This window comes from Macaca mulatta, chromosome 18 (genome assembly GCF_049350105.2).
Source record: "Macaca mulatta isolate MMU2019108-1 chromosome 18, T2T-MMU8v2.0, whole genome shotgun sequence".
Classification (NCBI taxonomy): domain Eukaryota; kingdom Metazoa; phylum Chordata; class Mammalia; order Primates; family Cercopithecidae; genus Macaca; species Macaca mulatta.
This window is the reverse complement of record NC_133423.1, coordinates 21,911,304-21,929,274: the sequence shown is the minus strand read 5'-3', so window position 1 is coordinate 21,929,274 and position 17,971 is coordinate 21,911,304. Positions and strand designations below refer to the sequence as shown.

Here is a 17,971-nt window from a genome sequence, read left to right as displayed (position 1 = left end):
AAGGACACAGTCATATTGGATTAAGGCCCACCCCAATGACCTCATTTAATGTTAATTATTGCTTTAGAGACTCCATCTTCAAATACAGTCACATTCTGAATTACTGGGGGTTAGGATTTCAAGATAGGACTTTGTTGGGGATATAATTCAGCCCATAACATTCAATGTCAGGAAGATGTATGAGTTTAGTTGACATGGTGCTAGCTGGAAGAGAGTTGTGGAGTCTGTGGTGGAGATACTGATCTTGGAAGTAGGTGCCAGGGACTGGTCTTAAGTCCCCCAGGGAGTTAAACACATATTTACTTGGGTGGCTGTGGGTTTTTATTGGATGGCCTGACTACCACTTACCTAGGACACCGAGTTCTTATGCCTGCCCACTCTAGACTTCCCTGGGAACCCATGTGAGTGTCCTTATGACTGAGAAGCCCTGGCCCCAATGTCAGCATCTTTCCTAAAGGCTGTGGTGGAAGGTGAATTTCAGTCCTTCAACTGAAAGCCCACACTGTCCAAGCTTGTGACTATGCAACAAGATTTAGCTTGTAAGTGGAGGGAAGTATAAAAGTAGGGCTTTTCTTCCTTTAGAGAATATAATTCCATGGAATGCCAGTGGAATCAGGTCTTTCTGGAGCTCAGTAATTCAAGGAGCGAAGAGCTAAGGGGTCTGGCAGAAGTCACAGTAAATATACATACAGCATTATTACCATAACCCCCTGCCTACCCTCATAGCAGACATTACTAATCAATCATAGCACCATGGAGCTAGAATTCATCCTTCTTTCCAAACATTATACTAACATTGGTACTCTGGCTGAAAATAATTTTCTCCCTGTATCACTGTGGTGATAACTGAATAGTATCTATCTTATCCCTTCCTCATGAGCAGCCATGGCAAATTCCACTAGCAGAATTGCATTGTCAAAGGCATTTTCCAGGTGAGGCTGTGCCTGGATGGTCTTGCACCTGTGTTTAGCATTTCTTCCACACCACTGTAGATCCTCTAAATGCCAACCCTCACACTTCCGAGCAGGTACAACCAGACAGTGCCTCACTCTGGGTGCTTCAGGGAACATCCTAGTTTTATACATGCACGATCCCAAAGTGTGGAGGAATTAATTTGTGTGGGACCATCTTTAACCCATGTGAGACAGAAGACAGTGGGAAAATGCTTCTCTCTTTCATCTCAAAGGACAGTTTTAAGGTACATTTCATAAGGCCCTGTGGAACATTCTGGAAGAATTGAGCATTGGCTACCTTGATAACACATCCTGGTATTGGTTTTCCCTGCTTCCCTATTCTCCTACCCTATCCCTCATTCCTACTCCCACGTGAACTACCTGCACCCAGACATTTGTCTCAGGCTCTGCTCCTCAGTTGAAGGCATGTCTGGTTCCCCCTCTGTATTAGTCTATTTTCACACTGCTATAAAGAACTACCCAAGACTGGGTAATTTATAAAGAAAAGAGGTTTAATTGACCCATGGTTCTGCAGGCTGTACAGGCTTCTGCTTCTGGGGAGGCCTCAGGAAACTTACAATCAGGGCAGAATGGGAAGCAGGCACATCTTATATGGTGGGAGCAGGAGGAAGAGAGCAAAGTGGGGAGGTGCTACATACTTTTAAACAACCAGATCTCATGAGAATTCACTCACTATCACAAGAACAGCAAGGGGGAAATCCACTCCCATGATCCAGTCACCTCCTATCAGGCCCCACTTCCAACACTGGGGATTACAATTCCACATGAGATTTGGACAGGGACAAAGATCCAAACCATACTATCCTCCTTCTCGATCCTCTCTCCCCTGTGCTTGGAGTGGGTCCACTCTGTGTCCCATCCTGTCTTTGACAGTCCTCTCTCCCAAACCCACCACCACTTGTATCCATATTGTGTTTCATAGGTGACAAGGGGCATTCCCAGGCATGGACTCCTTTTGAGCTACACAGTAAGCCTCAGGGTGGTCAGGCATCGATGTGATTACTGTTCCTATCTAGACCAGGAAACTCAAGTTCAAGGCTCAGCCCTGTGTGGCACGGCTAATGGATGGTCAAGACCGAGGCTGCCTCAGGTCCTCCAGCCCCAGCCCAGCTCTCCCTGCCCCTCATCAGCCTCTCAAAAGCAGGTCCAGCAGGAAGTTCCTCTGACACTCAGGATTTCCAGCCTTTTGTGCCACAGGAAGTACATCTGTGGGGCAAGAAACTGAAGGGCACTCCTCTCTGTGTCCTCTCTTCTTTGCAGGAGTACACAAATCCTCATCCTCCTTGGAGCCATGCTGTTCTTGGCATCTTTCACAGCCACTGCTCTGATCACATTGGCATATAAACTTCCTGTGGTGGCTCCATCAGAAGCCAGGTAACGTGGTTCCCCAGCCTGCCCCTCTCTGGCCAGGACTTCCCGGGGAGGGCTGCTGAATGCCAGGCTGCTCACCCTGTGCCCTTTGGTTCATGGAAAAAGTGGGTATGAAACTTTTGGTCTGGATGGGAAAGCTGATTGCCTTCTTGCTTCCAAACTTCTGAACCTTTCAGCCTGCACTGGTAGGTCCTCTCTGAGCTCACGTTGCCCACTGAAGCGCTTCTCAGAGGAAAGGAGCGCCCCCATGTGGCTCCACTGTGTTTCTCCTCCAGCAGCCAATTGCTGCTCGGTGGCTCTGTTGGATGGAGAGACTGAACCTACCTCTCCAAGGTCACACAACTAGTAGGTGGCACAATGTGATTTGAACCTAGGAGCCAATCCACAGTGCTATTTCGCCTCCCCAATGAGGCATGTATGACAATGACACAGGAAAACCTGGTATGATTACCTGATAATCTTTTCTCAATGCAGTGACACAAATGAATATCAGATCACGTCAGTCATCTGCTCGAATTCCTCCAGTGGCTTCACTGGTCACCCTCCTACCTGCTGACACTGGACCAGCCACACCAAGCATACTCCCCGAACCCCCTTCCCCACCCTCCCCAACCCGGGGCCTCAGCACTTGCTGTTCAGCCTGAATTACTCTTCTGTTAACATCTAAGATCTTGGCAGGGCTTTCTCCTTCACATCTTTCAGGTGTCTGTGCCAATGTCACCTTCTCAGAGCAGCCTCTGCTGACCTTCCAAAATAAAATGGCCAGAACCATTCCTGGCATGTGAGTGCTCCATGTGAATCCGTGAGTGGGTGGCATGTGAGAATAAATGAACGAATCGATGATGACATCCCAAGCCTCCTGACCAGGAGACTATCATGCCCTTCCCATTTCATGGCATGGCCAAGTGATCGAGGAGGAGGCTCACTCATGTCTAGTCCAGCATTTTCCAACCCTGGCCATATATTAGAGTCACTTGGGAGCTTCTAAATCCACTGATGCTTCCAGCCCCACCTCCAAACAATTGAATCAGAATCTCTGGGCATGGGGCCCAGGCAGCTGACTTTTGTAAGCACTCCCAGGGTATTCAAATGTGCAGCCACAGTCGAAGAACCATACGTCTAGTCCTCAAACACTTTCCCTTTCTCCAGCAGTCCCTGCATGGGCAGTTAGGTGCTGAGAGTGTGTCTAGCTTCAGTGGGGAACGGTGATAATTTTAATGGTGATAAATTTAGAGCAGGGGTTCTCAATCTGCATTTGGGAAGCCAGGAGAGTTTTAAAATTTTTAGTGCCTGGGTCCCACGTGCAGAGATGATGATTCCATGGTCTTGGGTATAACCTGGACGTCTCCTGTGAAGGGCACTGTTTAGGCAATGCTTCTCAGCCTTGAGGGGCCAGGGTCACCTGGACGGCTTCTTAACACACAGATGGTTGGGTCCACTGCCAGTAGGTCTGGGTGGGGCCCATGAGTCTGGGTTCCTAATAAGTTCTCAGGTAATGCAGGTGTTTTGTTTTTGTTTGTGTGTTTTTTATTCTATTGCAACAGAGTCTCACTCTGTCACCCAAGCTGGAGCACAGTGGCATGATCACAGCTCACTGCAGCCTCAACCTCCTGAGTTCAAGCAAACCTCCTGCTTCAGCCTCCTGAGAAGCTGAGACTGTAGGCATGTGCCACCAGGCCTGGCTAATTTTTTTTTTTTTTTTTTTTGTAGAGATGGGGTCTCCCTATGTTGCCCAGATTGGTCTCAAACTCCTGGGCTCAAGCGATCATCTTGCCTCGGCTTCCCAAAGTGCTGGGATTACATGTGTGAGCCACCATGTCTGGCCTGATGCAGCTGTTGATGTCAAGGTGCCACACCTTGAAAAACACAGCTTCAAAGAATAGTTTTTGGTATCCTTTTAAAGGCCTGGCCTGGACCTCTCATCACTTCTCTCTCAGGACAGTCTCTGTCCTTGGGACCCTTGGGTTCACATCTGGGTGCTACATTTTTAGAGCATTCTGACATACTGGCCACCAGACACAGCTATTTAAAATGAACACACTCATCATATTTCCTTGGGATCTGGGGTGGAGGGGCCTGAGGGAATATGGAACCTAAACAAGACAGCTTTGGCTGAGACGGGACCATGAGGTACTGTTTGCACACCATGACTGAGGAAATGAACAAGTGTGCCCTAAATGTACCTTTGGGCTTGCTGATTATCCCAATGGCCATCAGGGATTTGGATTCCCTTTGCCATGTCCAGATTAAACATAACATTTTGCCTTATTTCCTTGTATTTTTCAGTGAAGAGGCGACTGTATCGTATTTTGTGGAGTACTACACAAAGCCCTACTGCCGATTCGGGCCATTTCTTGTGGGCCTCTTTCTGAGCATTTACATGCACCAAAACAACCAGGAAAACATTCTCAGAACCAAGGTATGATTTCCCGTGCCTCACTTTATGGGCATGGGTCTGGCTGGGTCTGTGTGGCCCACCTGGCCAGGCTCTTCCAAAGCTGTGGATGAAGGAGTCAGCCTGCTGGGTACTGTATTGTGCTGTAGAGTGTTACTGATGTCTCTCCATGCTAAAGAATAAGAACGAATTGGCCAGGTGCAGTGGTTAACACCTGTAATCCCAGCACTTTGGGAGGCTGAGGCAGGAGGATACCTTGAGTCCAGTTCAGGACCAGCTCAGGCAACATGCTGAGACCCCCGTCTTCATTTTTTTTTTTTTTTTTTTTTAAGATAAGAAGGCCTTTATCTTCCTGCCAGAGCTTGAATCTCTGCTTTCTTCACTGAGCTCTCCTTATGATGCTCCAGATTTGGAACCCAGCGTGGTCCCATCAGTAGGAGCCTTGGTACTGACCCAAAGAAACCACCAATGTGAGAAAACTACCCAGTGAGATTACAATGGCAAGACTCTCTTCTGGAAGAGGATACTGAGTTGGGTTGGATTTTTAACAGCACACTCTCAGTGGTTTCTATACACAAGATTCTTGGTCAGATTTGATGGTTGTATGTGGGAATCAGGACATGAGGTGTCTAGAGGGGAAGAAGCTGTTACTTTGCTTTTCCAGATGTACCCCAACACTCATTTTCTTCTCTGGCTCCTTTGTGGGCAATCATTCTGGTTCACCATCCAATCTCGTTACTCAAGCTGGAAACCTGGGTTCATCTTGGATGCCTCCTCCTCACTGACCACCGCTCTCAGTCAATCATTCCCTACACCCTGCCGATGGTTTCTCCTGCCATCCTCTCTCAGCCTTTTGAACTGACCTTAAAGCTTTTCTCATCTCTTGCCTGGATGTTGTCACTTGTTTCCTTGCCTCCAGTCTTATTGATCTCAACTCTACTCTTGATGAGTAGATTTGACCCTGGCCCTTGAAGTCATTCCCAAATGCTCCCTCTTCATGCTAAGTTAAATGTCTTAAATAGATGGTGATCTATGTGAGACACCACCTTGGCTATACCCTTGAACGATGCAAAATCTCTCCATGACTTCCTTTGACATCCATGATAAGGCTTGATCTGTTCAACAAGGCCTTCAGAGTCCCCATGACATCACTCTGCCTGTCTCTCTAGCGTCATCTCTCTCACCACTCCCTGCCTTGCCCTTTGCACGTCAGTGATACCAACCTGCTCACAGTGCCCTTGACTGCCACCACTGATACACACAAGCTTTTCCTGGCATCTGTGCAGTTGCTCATGTCTCCTTCTCTGTCTGGAATCTGCCTCTTACCCCTTCCCCCTACTGACCTCTCCCTTTCATCTGACTTAACTCCTGTTTTGCCTAGAGGGCTCACCTAGAGTTTTCACCCCCAGGAAGTCTTTCCTTATCCCTCCAGGCCAGGCCATGTCTTTCTTTTGGGTTCCTCTGTGCACTGTGCATTTCTGGGCCCTGGTTTGTACCACATGATAAAGCATTTATTCACCCCATAGACGGTGAGCTCCTGGAGTTCACTACTTGTCTCACTTCTGAATCACCAGCATCTGGTTCTGAGACCCTGACTCACTGAAGGTACTCAACACATGAATGGATGAAAGAGAATTTTCTTCTCAATGGAAGAAGGGCCAGGAATTAGGATATACCTCCTGCCCCAAACCCCTCTGCCAGGTCCTACCTTTGTGTGCCTAGGCTTTGTGGGTACCTTATCTAGATGTTCCAGAGGAGAGACCCTGGTCCTTGGAAAACCTTGTGTTGCCCATGGGAGGAAGAGGAGATAAGATTTTACCGAAAGGAATGAATATACAGAAGCTATGTGATTTTTTTTTTTTTTTTTGGTTGGAGTTACGATATTTTCCAGGAAATGCACAATTCAGTTGTAGATTATAACAGAATGCCTTTAAAGAGAGGCTTCAACATAGTCCAGGTTACATGGGGTCCCAGGGAGAAAATGTGTGTCAGCAAAGGGCCAAACTTAACATGAAGAGAGAGCATTTGGGAATGATTTCAAGGGCCAGGGTCAGGACCAGGAAGCCCGGAGCTGGAACACAAGCCACGTTAACCTGGAGAAACAATGCAAACAGTTGGGTAGACCAAACTCAAAGCTTTTGAAGCTAGAAAATAAAGACACAGGGTCTAAGCTGGAGGAAGCTGCCAAGAGTGAGATAAGGCCGGATGCACCATAATAAAGATAAGCAGACAAGTACAGAAACAGAACATGATACCCAAGATGAATTTTGAGAGACTGCAGGCCCATTTGGGCCAGGGAAGTAGCAAAGGGGTGAGGGAGATCCCAGGCTAAAAGAGTAGAGTGCCCCTGAGTATGTACCTTTCCTCTCCCGCAGCCAGGAACCTGAGACCTAAGCAGGTCTCAGAGACAAGACGGTGGACTGATCCGATGTTGGTTCAGTGCAGTGTAGACATCATCACAGCAGCTTGAGTACAGCACAGAGAAGCAAGACAGCTACTTGGGAGACAGGTCTGGGTCTAAAAAGGTCAAGTCAGGTGATGCAAGGTCAAGATCTTGAACTGAGTCACGTGTTAGGATTTAACTCTTGGGGCTATTCTTTGAGCTGAAGACTTCTCATCCTCCCATTCCTTCCGCTTGACTAGGCTGCTGCCCAGGCCGGGGCTGTGCGCTGAGGCCTTCACATTTATGGTGAAGGCAGAAGCCATCAAAGAGCTTTAATTTGGTTAAGGAACAAAATGGGAGATTAGGAGTGGGTTAGAACATTACTTATTGATTTTCTTTTCACTTTCATTTTGAAATGATTATAGATGCCCCAAAAGTTGCAAAACTAGTACAGAGAGGTGCTGTGTGCTCTGGCTCCCCAGCAGGCAACGTGTGACATAACTATGGTACCTGACCACAGCCAGAAAATGGACATTGGCACAATAGACCTCAGATCCACCAACTCTACACGTACTCATTTGCGCACATCTGTATGGTTCTGGGTAATTTTGTCCCATGTGCAAATTTGTGCAACCCCTGCCCCCACAGTCAAGGTACTGGACTCTCTGTCACCACAAAGATCTCCTGGCCACCCCTTTTAAATTACAACCTTCCATTTTAGTCAAATCTATGCACTGACTGAGGTTTGCGAATAAAGACCTAAGTGACAGTAATAACACCAAAAAATACGTTTGTGTAGGAGGAGGGAATTATACAATGGCTAAAAAGGGTTGGGCCCCGCCTCTCCTCTCCCCGCAGATGCAGGTCCTGCTGGGGTGGAGCTGCTCCCTGGCCACCCTATTTGCGGTGGCCGCTCTGGCATACGTGGTGGACGACGCCTCTGCTTCCTTTCCAGTAGCTGCAGCTCTCTACCAAGCCCTCCACCGGACCCTGTGGGCGGCGGCCGTGGGCTGGGTCCTTTTTGCGTGCCAGGGAGGATATGGAGGTATGGAAGCGGCTCCGGGCTTTGCTGTTGGGTTCACACCCTGTTCCTTCAAAGGTGACAAATTGAACACACAAGGAGTGTACCAGAGGGTCTTCTATTTTCTGGGGTGGTTGATGAATGACTGATATTGATTCAAAAATATCAATTTCTCTCTGTCCTTGGAAAAGACAGAGAATTTAAGTGTAAGATTTTTACATGGATGTATGCACAAGTGCGGGTTCTGAAAGAAAAAGATGCAGCCCCTCCAATGAAGCTAGTTTAGAAGTTGGAAAGTGAATTCAGGCAGAGTAATGTCACGAGAAAAAAAAATTAGTGCTTAGGAGCAAGACTTCCAGTCACAGCACCTTGAGCCTTGGTTTCCCCATCTGAAGGTGTAGACTAAATGCTTGCCAAGATCCCCTTTGATAACTGAGTTGGCTTTCAACATGCAGAGAGCCAAGCAGATAAAAGGCTTCAGTGGAAAAGAATCTTCTCCAGGTTAGAAAGGTGTATCCAAGTCACCTGATGCTTTCCTCCCTCTCCTCTCTATTTGGCGAGAGGTAGGAACTGTGTGCTTGGGATGTCAGCAAACAACAGGACAAGGCTGGCAGAAAGCTCCCAGAAGAGGTTCTGGCCTCAAGCTACCCAGAGCCCTGGAACAGGAGCAGTGGATCTGGGGGGAGGCATGCCCACTTCATACTCTAGGGAAATAACCCATCAGGAAGAGTTTAAACTTAGCCTGTAAACCCATGCCAGTCAGCCTCAGCAAAGGTAGGTGGTGGGAAATAATGATTGAAAGAGAAACACAGTGGCCAGCTGACTGGGCACATGGTATATACTAGACCTTGTGGGAAACACCACCCAGATCCCCAGTAGCACTGACCACACCCCTGGGAGGAAGACCTATAATTAGCAATGGGAACAACCGTGTCTGGAGAGAAAGCAACACAGTGAAAGTCCCACTGCTGGTGAGTGGTCGAACTAGAAAATGAACCCAGGTCTCAGCACGAAGTCCAAAGCCAGTGCTCTTCACGCCTAAGTGGCAGCACTTCTCCCGGATGTTAATTAAAACGGTTCCTAAATGTTAGAAGTATTTTAATATAGCGATGCTCTTTAATATTTTAATTTTAAAATGAGCCTTAATGATCTTTCATATTTTAATTTTAAAAGCTTTCCCTTATATGGAAAAGTGATATTAAAGAGGAAATGGACTGCGTTCTCTCTGACGGATGTATTTGCATTTATGGGAAATTCTGGGATACATTACCACAACCTTGCCGCCTCACCCCATGATCATGTTCCTGTGCTGTCATAGAGCCTCATAAACAACTGCTCCCCGTGGCCTGGCACAGGTCATTTTTAATGTTGCAAACATCACAGTATTCTTCTCTACTGTGAGAGGTGCTGCTGTTTATCAAAAATAACTGGCTAACATAAATGATATTAGAGAGCAATGACTTAGGTTAAGTTAGAAGATTAAACAAATTTGCATTATTATTATTATTTTTGAGACGGACTGTTGCTCTTGTCACCCAGGCTGGAGTGTAATGGCATGATCTCGGCTCACAGCAACCTCCGCCTCCTGGGTTCAATTGATTCTCCTGCCTCAGCCTCCTGATTAGCTGGGATTACAGGCACCTGCCACCACGCCGAGCTAATTTTTGTATTTTCAGTAGAGATGGGGTTTTGCCATGTTAGCCAGGCTGGTCTCGAACTTGTGACCTTGTGATCCACCTGCTTCGGCCTTCCAAAGTGCTGGGATTACAGGCGTGAGCCACCACGTCCAGCCTGCAGCATTATTATTACAGTGGAACAAGTCAATGCTCTCCGTCATTAGTCTGAGAAAGGGTGCGATCTCGTCACCCAGGTGATGAGCAAGCCAGTTTACTTATTCTTGAACAATTTATCATTCAAAAGTGTGTTGTCATTAGCCAATCCACAACTGTAGGGGCACCTGATGTCCTAGATTTGTATCTCCAAAACTATCTACGAGATATCAAGATGGATTAGTAGGTGAATGTAGGAGGTGATAGCTTAAATACATTTTTGGAAAATATGTGTCTACCTGACTCACACCTGTAATCCCAGCACTTTGAGAGGCCGAGGCAGGTGGATTGCTTGAGCCTGGGATTTCAAGACCAGCCTGGGCAACGAGGCAAAACCCCGTCTCTATTAAAAATACAAAAATTAGCTGGGCATGGCAGCACGCGTTTGTAATCTCAGCTCCTTGGGATGCTGAGGCAGGAGAATTGCTTGAACCTGGGAGGCGGAGGTTGCAGTGAGCTGAGATCGTGCCACTGCACTCTAGCCTAGGCAACAGAGTGAGACCCTATCTCAAAAAAAAAAAAAAAAAAAAAAAAAAGAAGTTTCTAGCTGATGACCTTTAGAAAAAAAAATAAGAAGTTTGAAGAAGAAGAAATGTTTAGTTGAGATTCTCAGGACTAGAAGGGATCTTGATGATTCAATGAATCTTTAACCATCTTTGCTTGGTAGCAATGTAGACCATGCTGGTCTTGTTATGCTCAAAGTTGTCTTCTGTTGAGCTGCCAGAGTCATCTGACCACATTACTCCTTCAGTTAAAGTCCTTCAGTGGTGGTCTGTCACCTACAGTTTTCATCCTCAAACTTAAGTATATGTGGGTCTATTCCAAAGAAATAAGAATTCTTTTGGCTTCTTGGTGTTGGCCCAAATTATTTGTATTCTTTTTTATTCAATACATTTTGTTTCCCTGGGTACATAGATTCAAGTTACCCTGACTATATGCTCTTATTTTTGTTCCAATTTTGCCTAAACATGAACAAACATAAACCTAGATACAAAATTTTATGTTTATAGCACATGCATTCAGAAAGCCAAAGCAAATTTATGAAGTAATCATAAAACTATAAAACCAATAAAATTCGCATTAGCAACATTAATATGATATGATGAATAGTTGCTGGAATCACTTGTGGCTCGTAACATGAACACGGTATTATTTGCTTTAGGGCGCATTCTTTTGTGTCTGGCTTATCTGCATGAGCCTGGATTCTTTGTTGACTTCATTTTTCTGCAATTACTTGGTTTTTTTCTACCGTGAAATTGTGGTTTACCTTTATAGCCTTCACCTGGGGGAAATGTGTCTTTTGTCTGTAAGTCCATCTGTGTTTTTTCACTTAATTACATAAAATACTTCTTGAACGCTTATTCTATGCCAGGTACTGTTCTAGAATCTGGGGATACAGCAATAGACAAGAAAAATCCCGTCCTTGTGAGAGATTACTGTGGGGTCGGGGGAAGTTTAAATACAGTGAATAAAAATAAAGCAGGGATTAGTGGGTAACTAACTGGACTAGGGGTACATTTGCATAGATGTGTTACAAAAGCATTCTGGGCAGATGGAATGTGAAGGCAGAGGTCTCTAGAGTGGAACGAGCTTAGTGACTTGGAGGAAGAGCAAAATGACCAGTGAGATAGGAATCAAGGGTTTAGGGGGAGAGAGAGGTGGGAAGGGAACTCAGAGAGGAAGATAGGACCCAGGTTAGGCAGAGCTTTCAAGGCCATGGGAAGAGTTTTTATTTTATTTTAAATGCCACGTCACATGAAGTCTTAGTCCATTTCAGCTGCTATAACAAAAATCTCATAAATGAGGTGGCTTAAAAACAACAGAAATTTATATCTCACAGTTCTGGAGCTAGGAGATCTAAGATCAAGGCACCAGCAGATTTAGTGTTTGGGGAAGGCCTGCTTTCTGGTTCTTAGATGGAACTTTCTAGATGTGTCCTCACATGGTGGAAGGGTAGAGCGGTCTCTCTGGGGTCACTTTTTTTTTTTTTTTTTTTTTTTAGGCGGAGTTTCACTCTTGTTTGCCTAGGCTGGAGTGCAATGGCACGATCACGGCTCACTGCAACCTCTGCCTCCTGGGTTCAAGCGATTCTCCTGCCTCAGCCTCCCTAGTAGCTGGGATTATAGGCATGTGCCACCACGCCCAGCCAATTTTGTATTTTTAGTGGAGATGGGGTTTCTCCATGTTGGTCAGGCTGGTCTTGAACTCCCTACCTCAGGTGATCCACCCACCTCCGCCTCCCAAAGTGCTGGGATTACAGGCATGAGCCACCGCACCCGGCTCTGGGGTCACTTTTATAAGAGCACTAATCCCATTCCTGAAGGCCCAGCCCTCATGGACTAATTGCCTCTCCAAAGACTCCACCTCTTAATACTATCGCCTTGGGGATTAGGATCTCAACGTATGAATTTTGGGGGAATGCAAACATTCAGATCATAGCTCATGATTTGATTTGTGGATTTGTAAAATTTATTTTCAAATTGACAAATAATAACTGTATGTATTTATGGAGTACAGCGTGATGTTTTGGTATATGTATACATAGTAGAAAGATGAAATCAAGTTAATTAACATATGCATCACTTCGCCAAGTTCTCTTTTTTTGTGGTGAGAATGTTAAGAATCTTTTCTTTCAGCCACTGAAAAATATCCAGTACATTATTATTAACTGTGGTCACTGCAGTGCAATAGATTACTAAAACTTACTCCAACAGTTTAACTGAAACTTTGTACTCTTTGATCAATATCTTCCCCTTCCCCATTTCTCCCTGATATGTGATTTTAAAAGATTACTCTGGATGTGGTATGGGGACTATAGGGTGGCAAGAACAAGAGTAGAGACCAACAGATCCACCGGGAAGCTCCCACGGAGGCCCACACAGGAGGTGATGGAAGATTCACGAGGGTGTTAGCCATGGAGGTGAGGAGCAGTGCTCTGATTTGAGACACATTTTTGGAAGCACTCTGTGGAGTCTGGAATGAAAGGAGTCTAGGATGGCTCCAAAGATTTATCATGAGCAAATTGTGATGCACTACTGAGCACTTTAAATGAGGAGGAGGCAGAGGAGAAACAGAAGTTATATTTTATTTCTGTGGCTTAAAACAACAGAACTTTATTCTCTCACAGTTCTGGAGGCTAGCTGTTCAAAATCCAAGTGTCAGCAGGATTGGTTCCCTCTGGATTTTCTGAAGGAGAATCTGTCCCATCCCCTCTCCTAGCCTCTGGTAGCTGCTGGCAAGCCTTGGCTCGTGGACTCTTCACTCCAGTCTCTGTCTTCGTCATCACATGGTTCTCTTCCTTGCATCTCTCCTCTGCTTTTGTGACTCCTTTTCTGTCTCTTATAAGGACATTTGTCACTGGGTTTAGGGTCTACCCTAATCCAGGATGATTTCATCTCTGGTTCCTTATCTTAATGACATCTGCAAAGACCCTTATTCCAAATAAGGTTAGCAATAAGTCCTATTCAGAAAGGAAGTTTTCATCGTATCTAATTTTAATTAAGTTAAATAGCCACAAGTGGCTAGGGGCTATTGCCTGGGACAACACAGTTCTAGAATATATACCAAGTTACAGAATATTTGTCCTGAAAGGCACCTAAAGGGTGATCAAATGCAAGGCTCTCACTGACAGATGAAGAGTTGGAGGCCTGGCAATGTTAAATGCCTTATCCCAAGGCCCCCCTGTGGCTACATCTTGATCCAGAACCCAGGTGAGTATGAGGAATGTATACCTTGCTTTATACATGGAATGTTTTATGCTCAGGGGCTGAAACCATATATCTCTCTTGTGTTATCATAATTCTTGCAATGGAAAGGTGGTTTTTGGTTTGGTACATTGTCTTAAAATTATGACGCATAAAGACTTTCTTAGGAAAAGTTCACAGACTTAGGTGCAGAATGCAACGGGAGCATCAATGGGACAACAGGGCATCTTCACCAGCCCAGAGACAGGCTGTGGCTTCATGCATCAGTGCTTGTTCCCTCCAGGTCTGGTGAACCGTGTGCTTTCTTGGGACATCTGGAGTTTCCTGTCCATCATCAGTTATGCTTGCTACTTGGTGCATCCGATTCTGATCATCCTTTACAATGGCCTTCAGGAAACACTGATTCACTACACTGACGCAAACATGGTGAGTTAGCACGCAAGCACGCGCTCCTAGTTCTGTTATGGTATGTTATGGTACCATAGCTTGTTCTCTTCTTGAGCAACAAGGCATTCTATTTGCTTTTATGAAGGCTTTTTTTTTTTATGGAAGGCTTTTTTCTTTTTTTTTTCTAAGAGCTTCTTTGTTCTTTGCTTTATATGTGGGAGAAAGAGGGAGGGCTTCAGCACAGGATAATATCTTTTATTTTATTTATTTTATTTTTAATATGTAGCACTGATTGTCCTACAGATACACTTCATAGAGCTAGGATGGTACACTTTAGATCTGAACACAATAGGAATCCCAGAGTAAAACTGTGTTCACCCTGCCCACTTTGTCTCCAGTTCTATCTTTTCTCTGGACACTGTGTGCTGACCTTCGTCACTGGGCTGGCCCTGACGCTGTTCATTGAGAAACCATGTCAGGAACTGAAGCAGTGCCTGCTGGGCCACGAATGTTCTGGTTAAAACACAAAAGAATGGATGGACCTCATTGGTAATGACGAGCAAAGATGAGGTGGCCTTGTTTATGCAATGAATGCTTGCGTTCCTAAGAAGGGGTGTGAATCTCATTTTGTGAAAGTTTAATATATACATGTTCTTTGTATTTAATATGTGAAAGAGTTCTTAGTGCTTATGATGTTCTATAAATTTTTAGTAGCACAATAATAAACTTTTGTTGTACCATTTTAGCAAAAAAAAAAAACTGGATTTCTTTTTGGTTTAATCTGTATTTGATTGTCTATATTATCACAGGAAATGATTAAATACGAATTTTTTTTTTTGAGATGGAGTTTCGCTTTTTTTTTGTTGCCCAGGCTGGAGTGCAATGGAGCAATCTCGGCTCACTGCAACCTCTGCCTCCCGGAATTCAGGCGATTCTCCTGCCTCAGCCTTCCTGAGTAGCTGGGATTACAGGCATGCGCCACCATGCCCGGCTAATTTTGTCTTTTTAGTAGAGACGGGGTTTCTCCATCTTGGTCAGGCTGATCTTGAACTTTAGACCTCAGATGATCCGCCCACCTCGGCCTCCCAAAGTGCTGGGATTACAGGCATGAGCCACTGCGCCCGGCCCTAAATATGAATTTAATGTAATTTGGGTTATGAAGCTCATTTGGGTTATGCTCTTCACTTTTCTCTGTAAAATCACAGTATGTACTTTCCCACGACATAACTGTCAATATGTTATTATGGCATCTTTGCAGACTTGTAACTTTATCATAGAACCTCAGTGGTGTGACCCGCTAGCATGCATACTTCATGGGTCTGTCATTATAGGGCCTTTCAAATATCACCTATTCTTCACCATAGTCCCTGTTTTGGACTGAATTGTATCCCCTCCCGCAAAAGATCTGTTGAAGTGCTAACTCCCAGTGCCTCAGAATGTGGTGTTATTTGGAGCTAGGGTCTTTACAGAGGTAATGAAGTCCAATGAAGTCACTGGGGATGGACACTCTAATCCAATATGACTGGTGTCCTTATACTAATCAGAAGTTTGGTCACGGAGACAGGCATGCACACAGGGAAGACGATGTGAAGACCCAGGGAGAAGACAGTCACATGCAAACCCAGGAACACCAAGGCAAACCCCAGAAGCCGGGGGAGGTAGGGACAGAGTCTGCCCTGGAGCTGCCCGAGACAGCACGGCCCCATGGGACACCTCGATTTTGGATTTCTGGCCTCCAGAACTGTGAGATAATTTATGTCTGTTGTTTCAAGCCACCCAGTTTTTGGTACTTTGTCACAGCAGCCCTAGATAGATGGATATCCCTATGCACCAAGATAAGGCCCCAACAAAAACTAATAGAGAAGGAAGAGACCTCAGCCTGTGGCTTCTAGCCCAACCCCCTCAATTTCCAGCGATGAGACCTAGAGATGAGGAGAGACTCACAAGGCCAAACAGAGAAGTTGGGATCCCGGTTCTCAGGTGTGTTTTTTCTAGGTGTATAATTTCACATTAGCTGTCTACACTTACGGATTAATTAAGTCCATTCCATCGCTTATAATAAAGTTCTTTGTTTACTTAATCATTAAAGTATTAACAACCACAGGCTACAGGGTCCTTGTTAGCGTGGGACGCGCCACATCAGGGGATGCTCTTTGCTGTCTAGTGCATTTTGCAAAGATGACCGAAGTGGGTGGGGAGGGGAGGGCTGAACGTTTCAAACACTGTGATGGCCATGGACAGCTAACCTTGGCTTTGCCAGCCAGCCACAGGGGACAAGCCTTATCTCCCTGAGGTCTGGTGCCTCTGCTGCGGAAGCCAGCCTGAGGGAGTGGGGCGCCAACGCTCAACAGACATGCCGTAAGAAAGCAGCCAAATCGGCTTTTCAGTGAACGCCGAAGTTCATCGAGTTCCTCGGGAGCCCCCTGGTGGCTGCTTTGGCACCTGAACCCTCTCACTTCATCAGGCCTCCGAGGAGCTGCTGAGGACCAGGGGCATTTTCAGGGTAACACTGCCACATGGGTGGACTCCGGTGGGAAATGACTCATCTGCCAACATCGTTCTGCAGCCAAATTGCCAAATGCTTCCAGTGATGAGACCAGAAATCTGGGACCTGTGGAAGTAGCTAGCTAATGACTGACACAGCTTTGGAAAGACTTTTTTATAAGGGGAAAAAACCCAATCGTCCCACTGTTGTAGTTTCATATAACATAAGGTAGGGTTAGAGAAATCCAGTTTTGTTCTGGGTTTGTTTCAATCTAGAATTCCCTCGAAGTTTCAGATTTATAGATTGTGTGTACCTTATTTGGATCCTGAAACAAATTGTAAAAATTATGATGTTTATAAGACTGGAAATTTAAATACTGATTAGGTATTTGATGATATTAAGGACTGATTGCACTTTTTAGGTAATAATATTATAGTATATATTACTACATATATATACATACATTTATATCCCTTATCTTTTAGTTGCATACTAAAATATTTATGAACAAAATGATATACAATCTGATATTTGCCTCAAAACAATATTGGGAGGACCTGGCATAGATGAAATAAGACTGGCCATTTGGTTAATGTTTGAAGCTGGGTGATGGATCCATGGAACCTCATTATACTTTTTCTCTATGTTCATTTTTATTTTTTTAGAGATAGCATCTTGCTCTGTTGCCCAGGCTGGGGTGCAGTGCAATATCACACTGCAGCCTCAAACTCCTGGGCTCAAGTGATCCTCCTGCCTCAGCCTCCCAAGTAGCTGGGACTATAGGTGAGTGCTGACATACCCAGCTAATTTTTTTTTTTTTTTTTTGTGAGACAAGGTCTGGCTCTGTCGCCCAGCCTGGAGTGCTGGAGTGTAGTGGCTTGATCACAGCTCACTGCAACCTCTGTGCCCAGACTCAAGCAATCCTCCTGCCTCAGCCTCCCAAGTAGCTAGGATTACAGGCATGTGCCACCATGCCTGGCTGATTTTTGTATTTTTTGTAGAGATGGGGTTTTGTCATGTTGCTCAGGCTGGTCTTGAACTCCTGGGCTCAAGCAATCCACCCACCTCAGCCTCCCAAAGTGCTAGGATTACAGGTTGTGAGCCACTGCACCTGACCTCCCAGCTAATTTTTTAAAGTTCTTTGTAGAGATGGGGTCTTACTATGTTGCCTAGGCTGGTCTCCAACTCCTGGCCTCAAGGGATTCTTCTGCCTCGGCCTCCCAAATTGCTAGGATTACAGGCATGAGCCACCATGCCCAGCCTTCTACTTTTGTATATGTTTGAAAATCATATAATAATAAAGAGAAAACAAATTTATAGAAAGAGCAGTTTCAGAGTATAGTTGATGGGTACCTCCTCTAAGTCTTCTAGATTCTGAAATCCATGTTTTACACCCATGTATCAACTGTGGATAAAAATAGG

The 17,971-nt window shown here is 45.3% G+C and overlaps 1 protein-coding gene across 1 annotated transcript in view; it reads left to right on the top strand.

The window, feature by feature from the left end:
• OACYL (O-acyltransferase like) overlaps positions 1 to 15,424 on the top strand; it is a 75,685-nt gene extending 60,261 nt beyond the window's left edge. Inside the window, exons 11-15 of the mRNA XM_001089574.4 lie at positions 2,235 to 2,348; positions 4,632 to 4,764; positions 7,982 to 8,168; positions 13,961 to 14,103; positions 14,463 to 15,424. Coding sequence (XP_001089574.3) covers positions 2,235 to 2,348; positions 4,632 to 4,764; positions 7,982 to 8,168; positions 13,961 to 14,103; positions 14,463 to 14,585 — 700 coding nt within the window. The 3' untranslated portion in view covers positions 14,586 to 15,424. The remainder of the gene's footprint in view (positions 1 to 2,234; positions 2,349 to 4,631; positions 4,765 to 7,981; positions 8,169 to 13,960; positions 14,104 to 14,462) is intronic.
• The last annotated feature ends 2,547 nt before the right edge of the window (positions 15,425 to 17,971 follow it).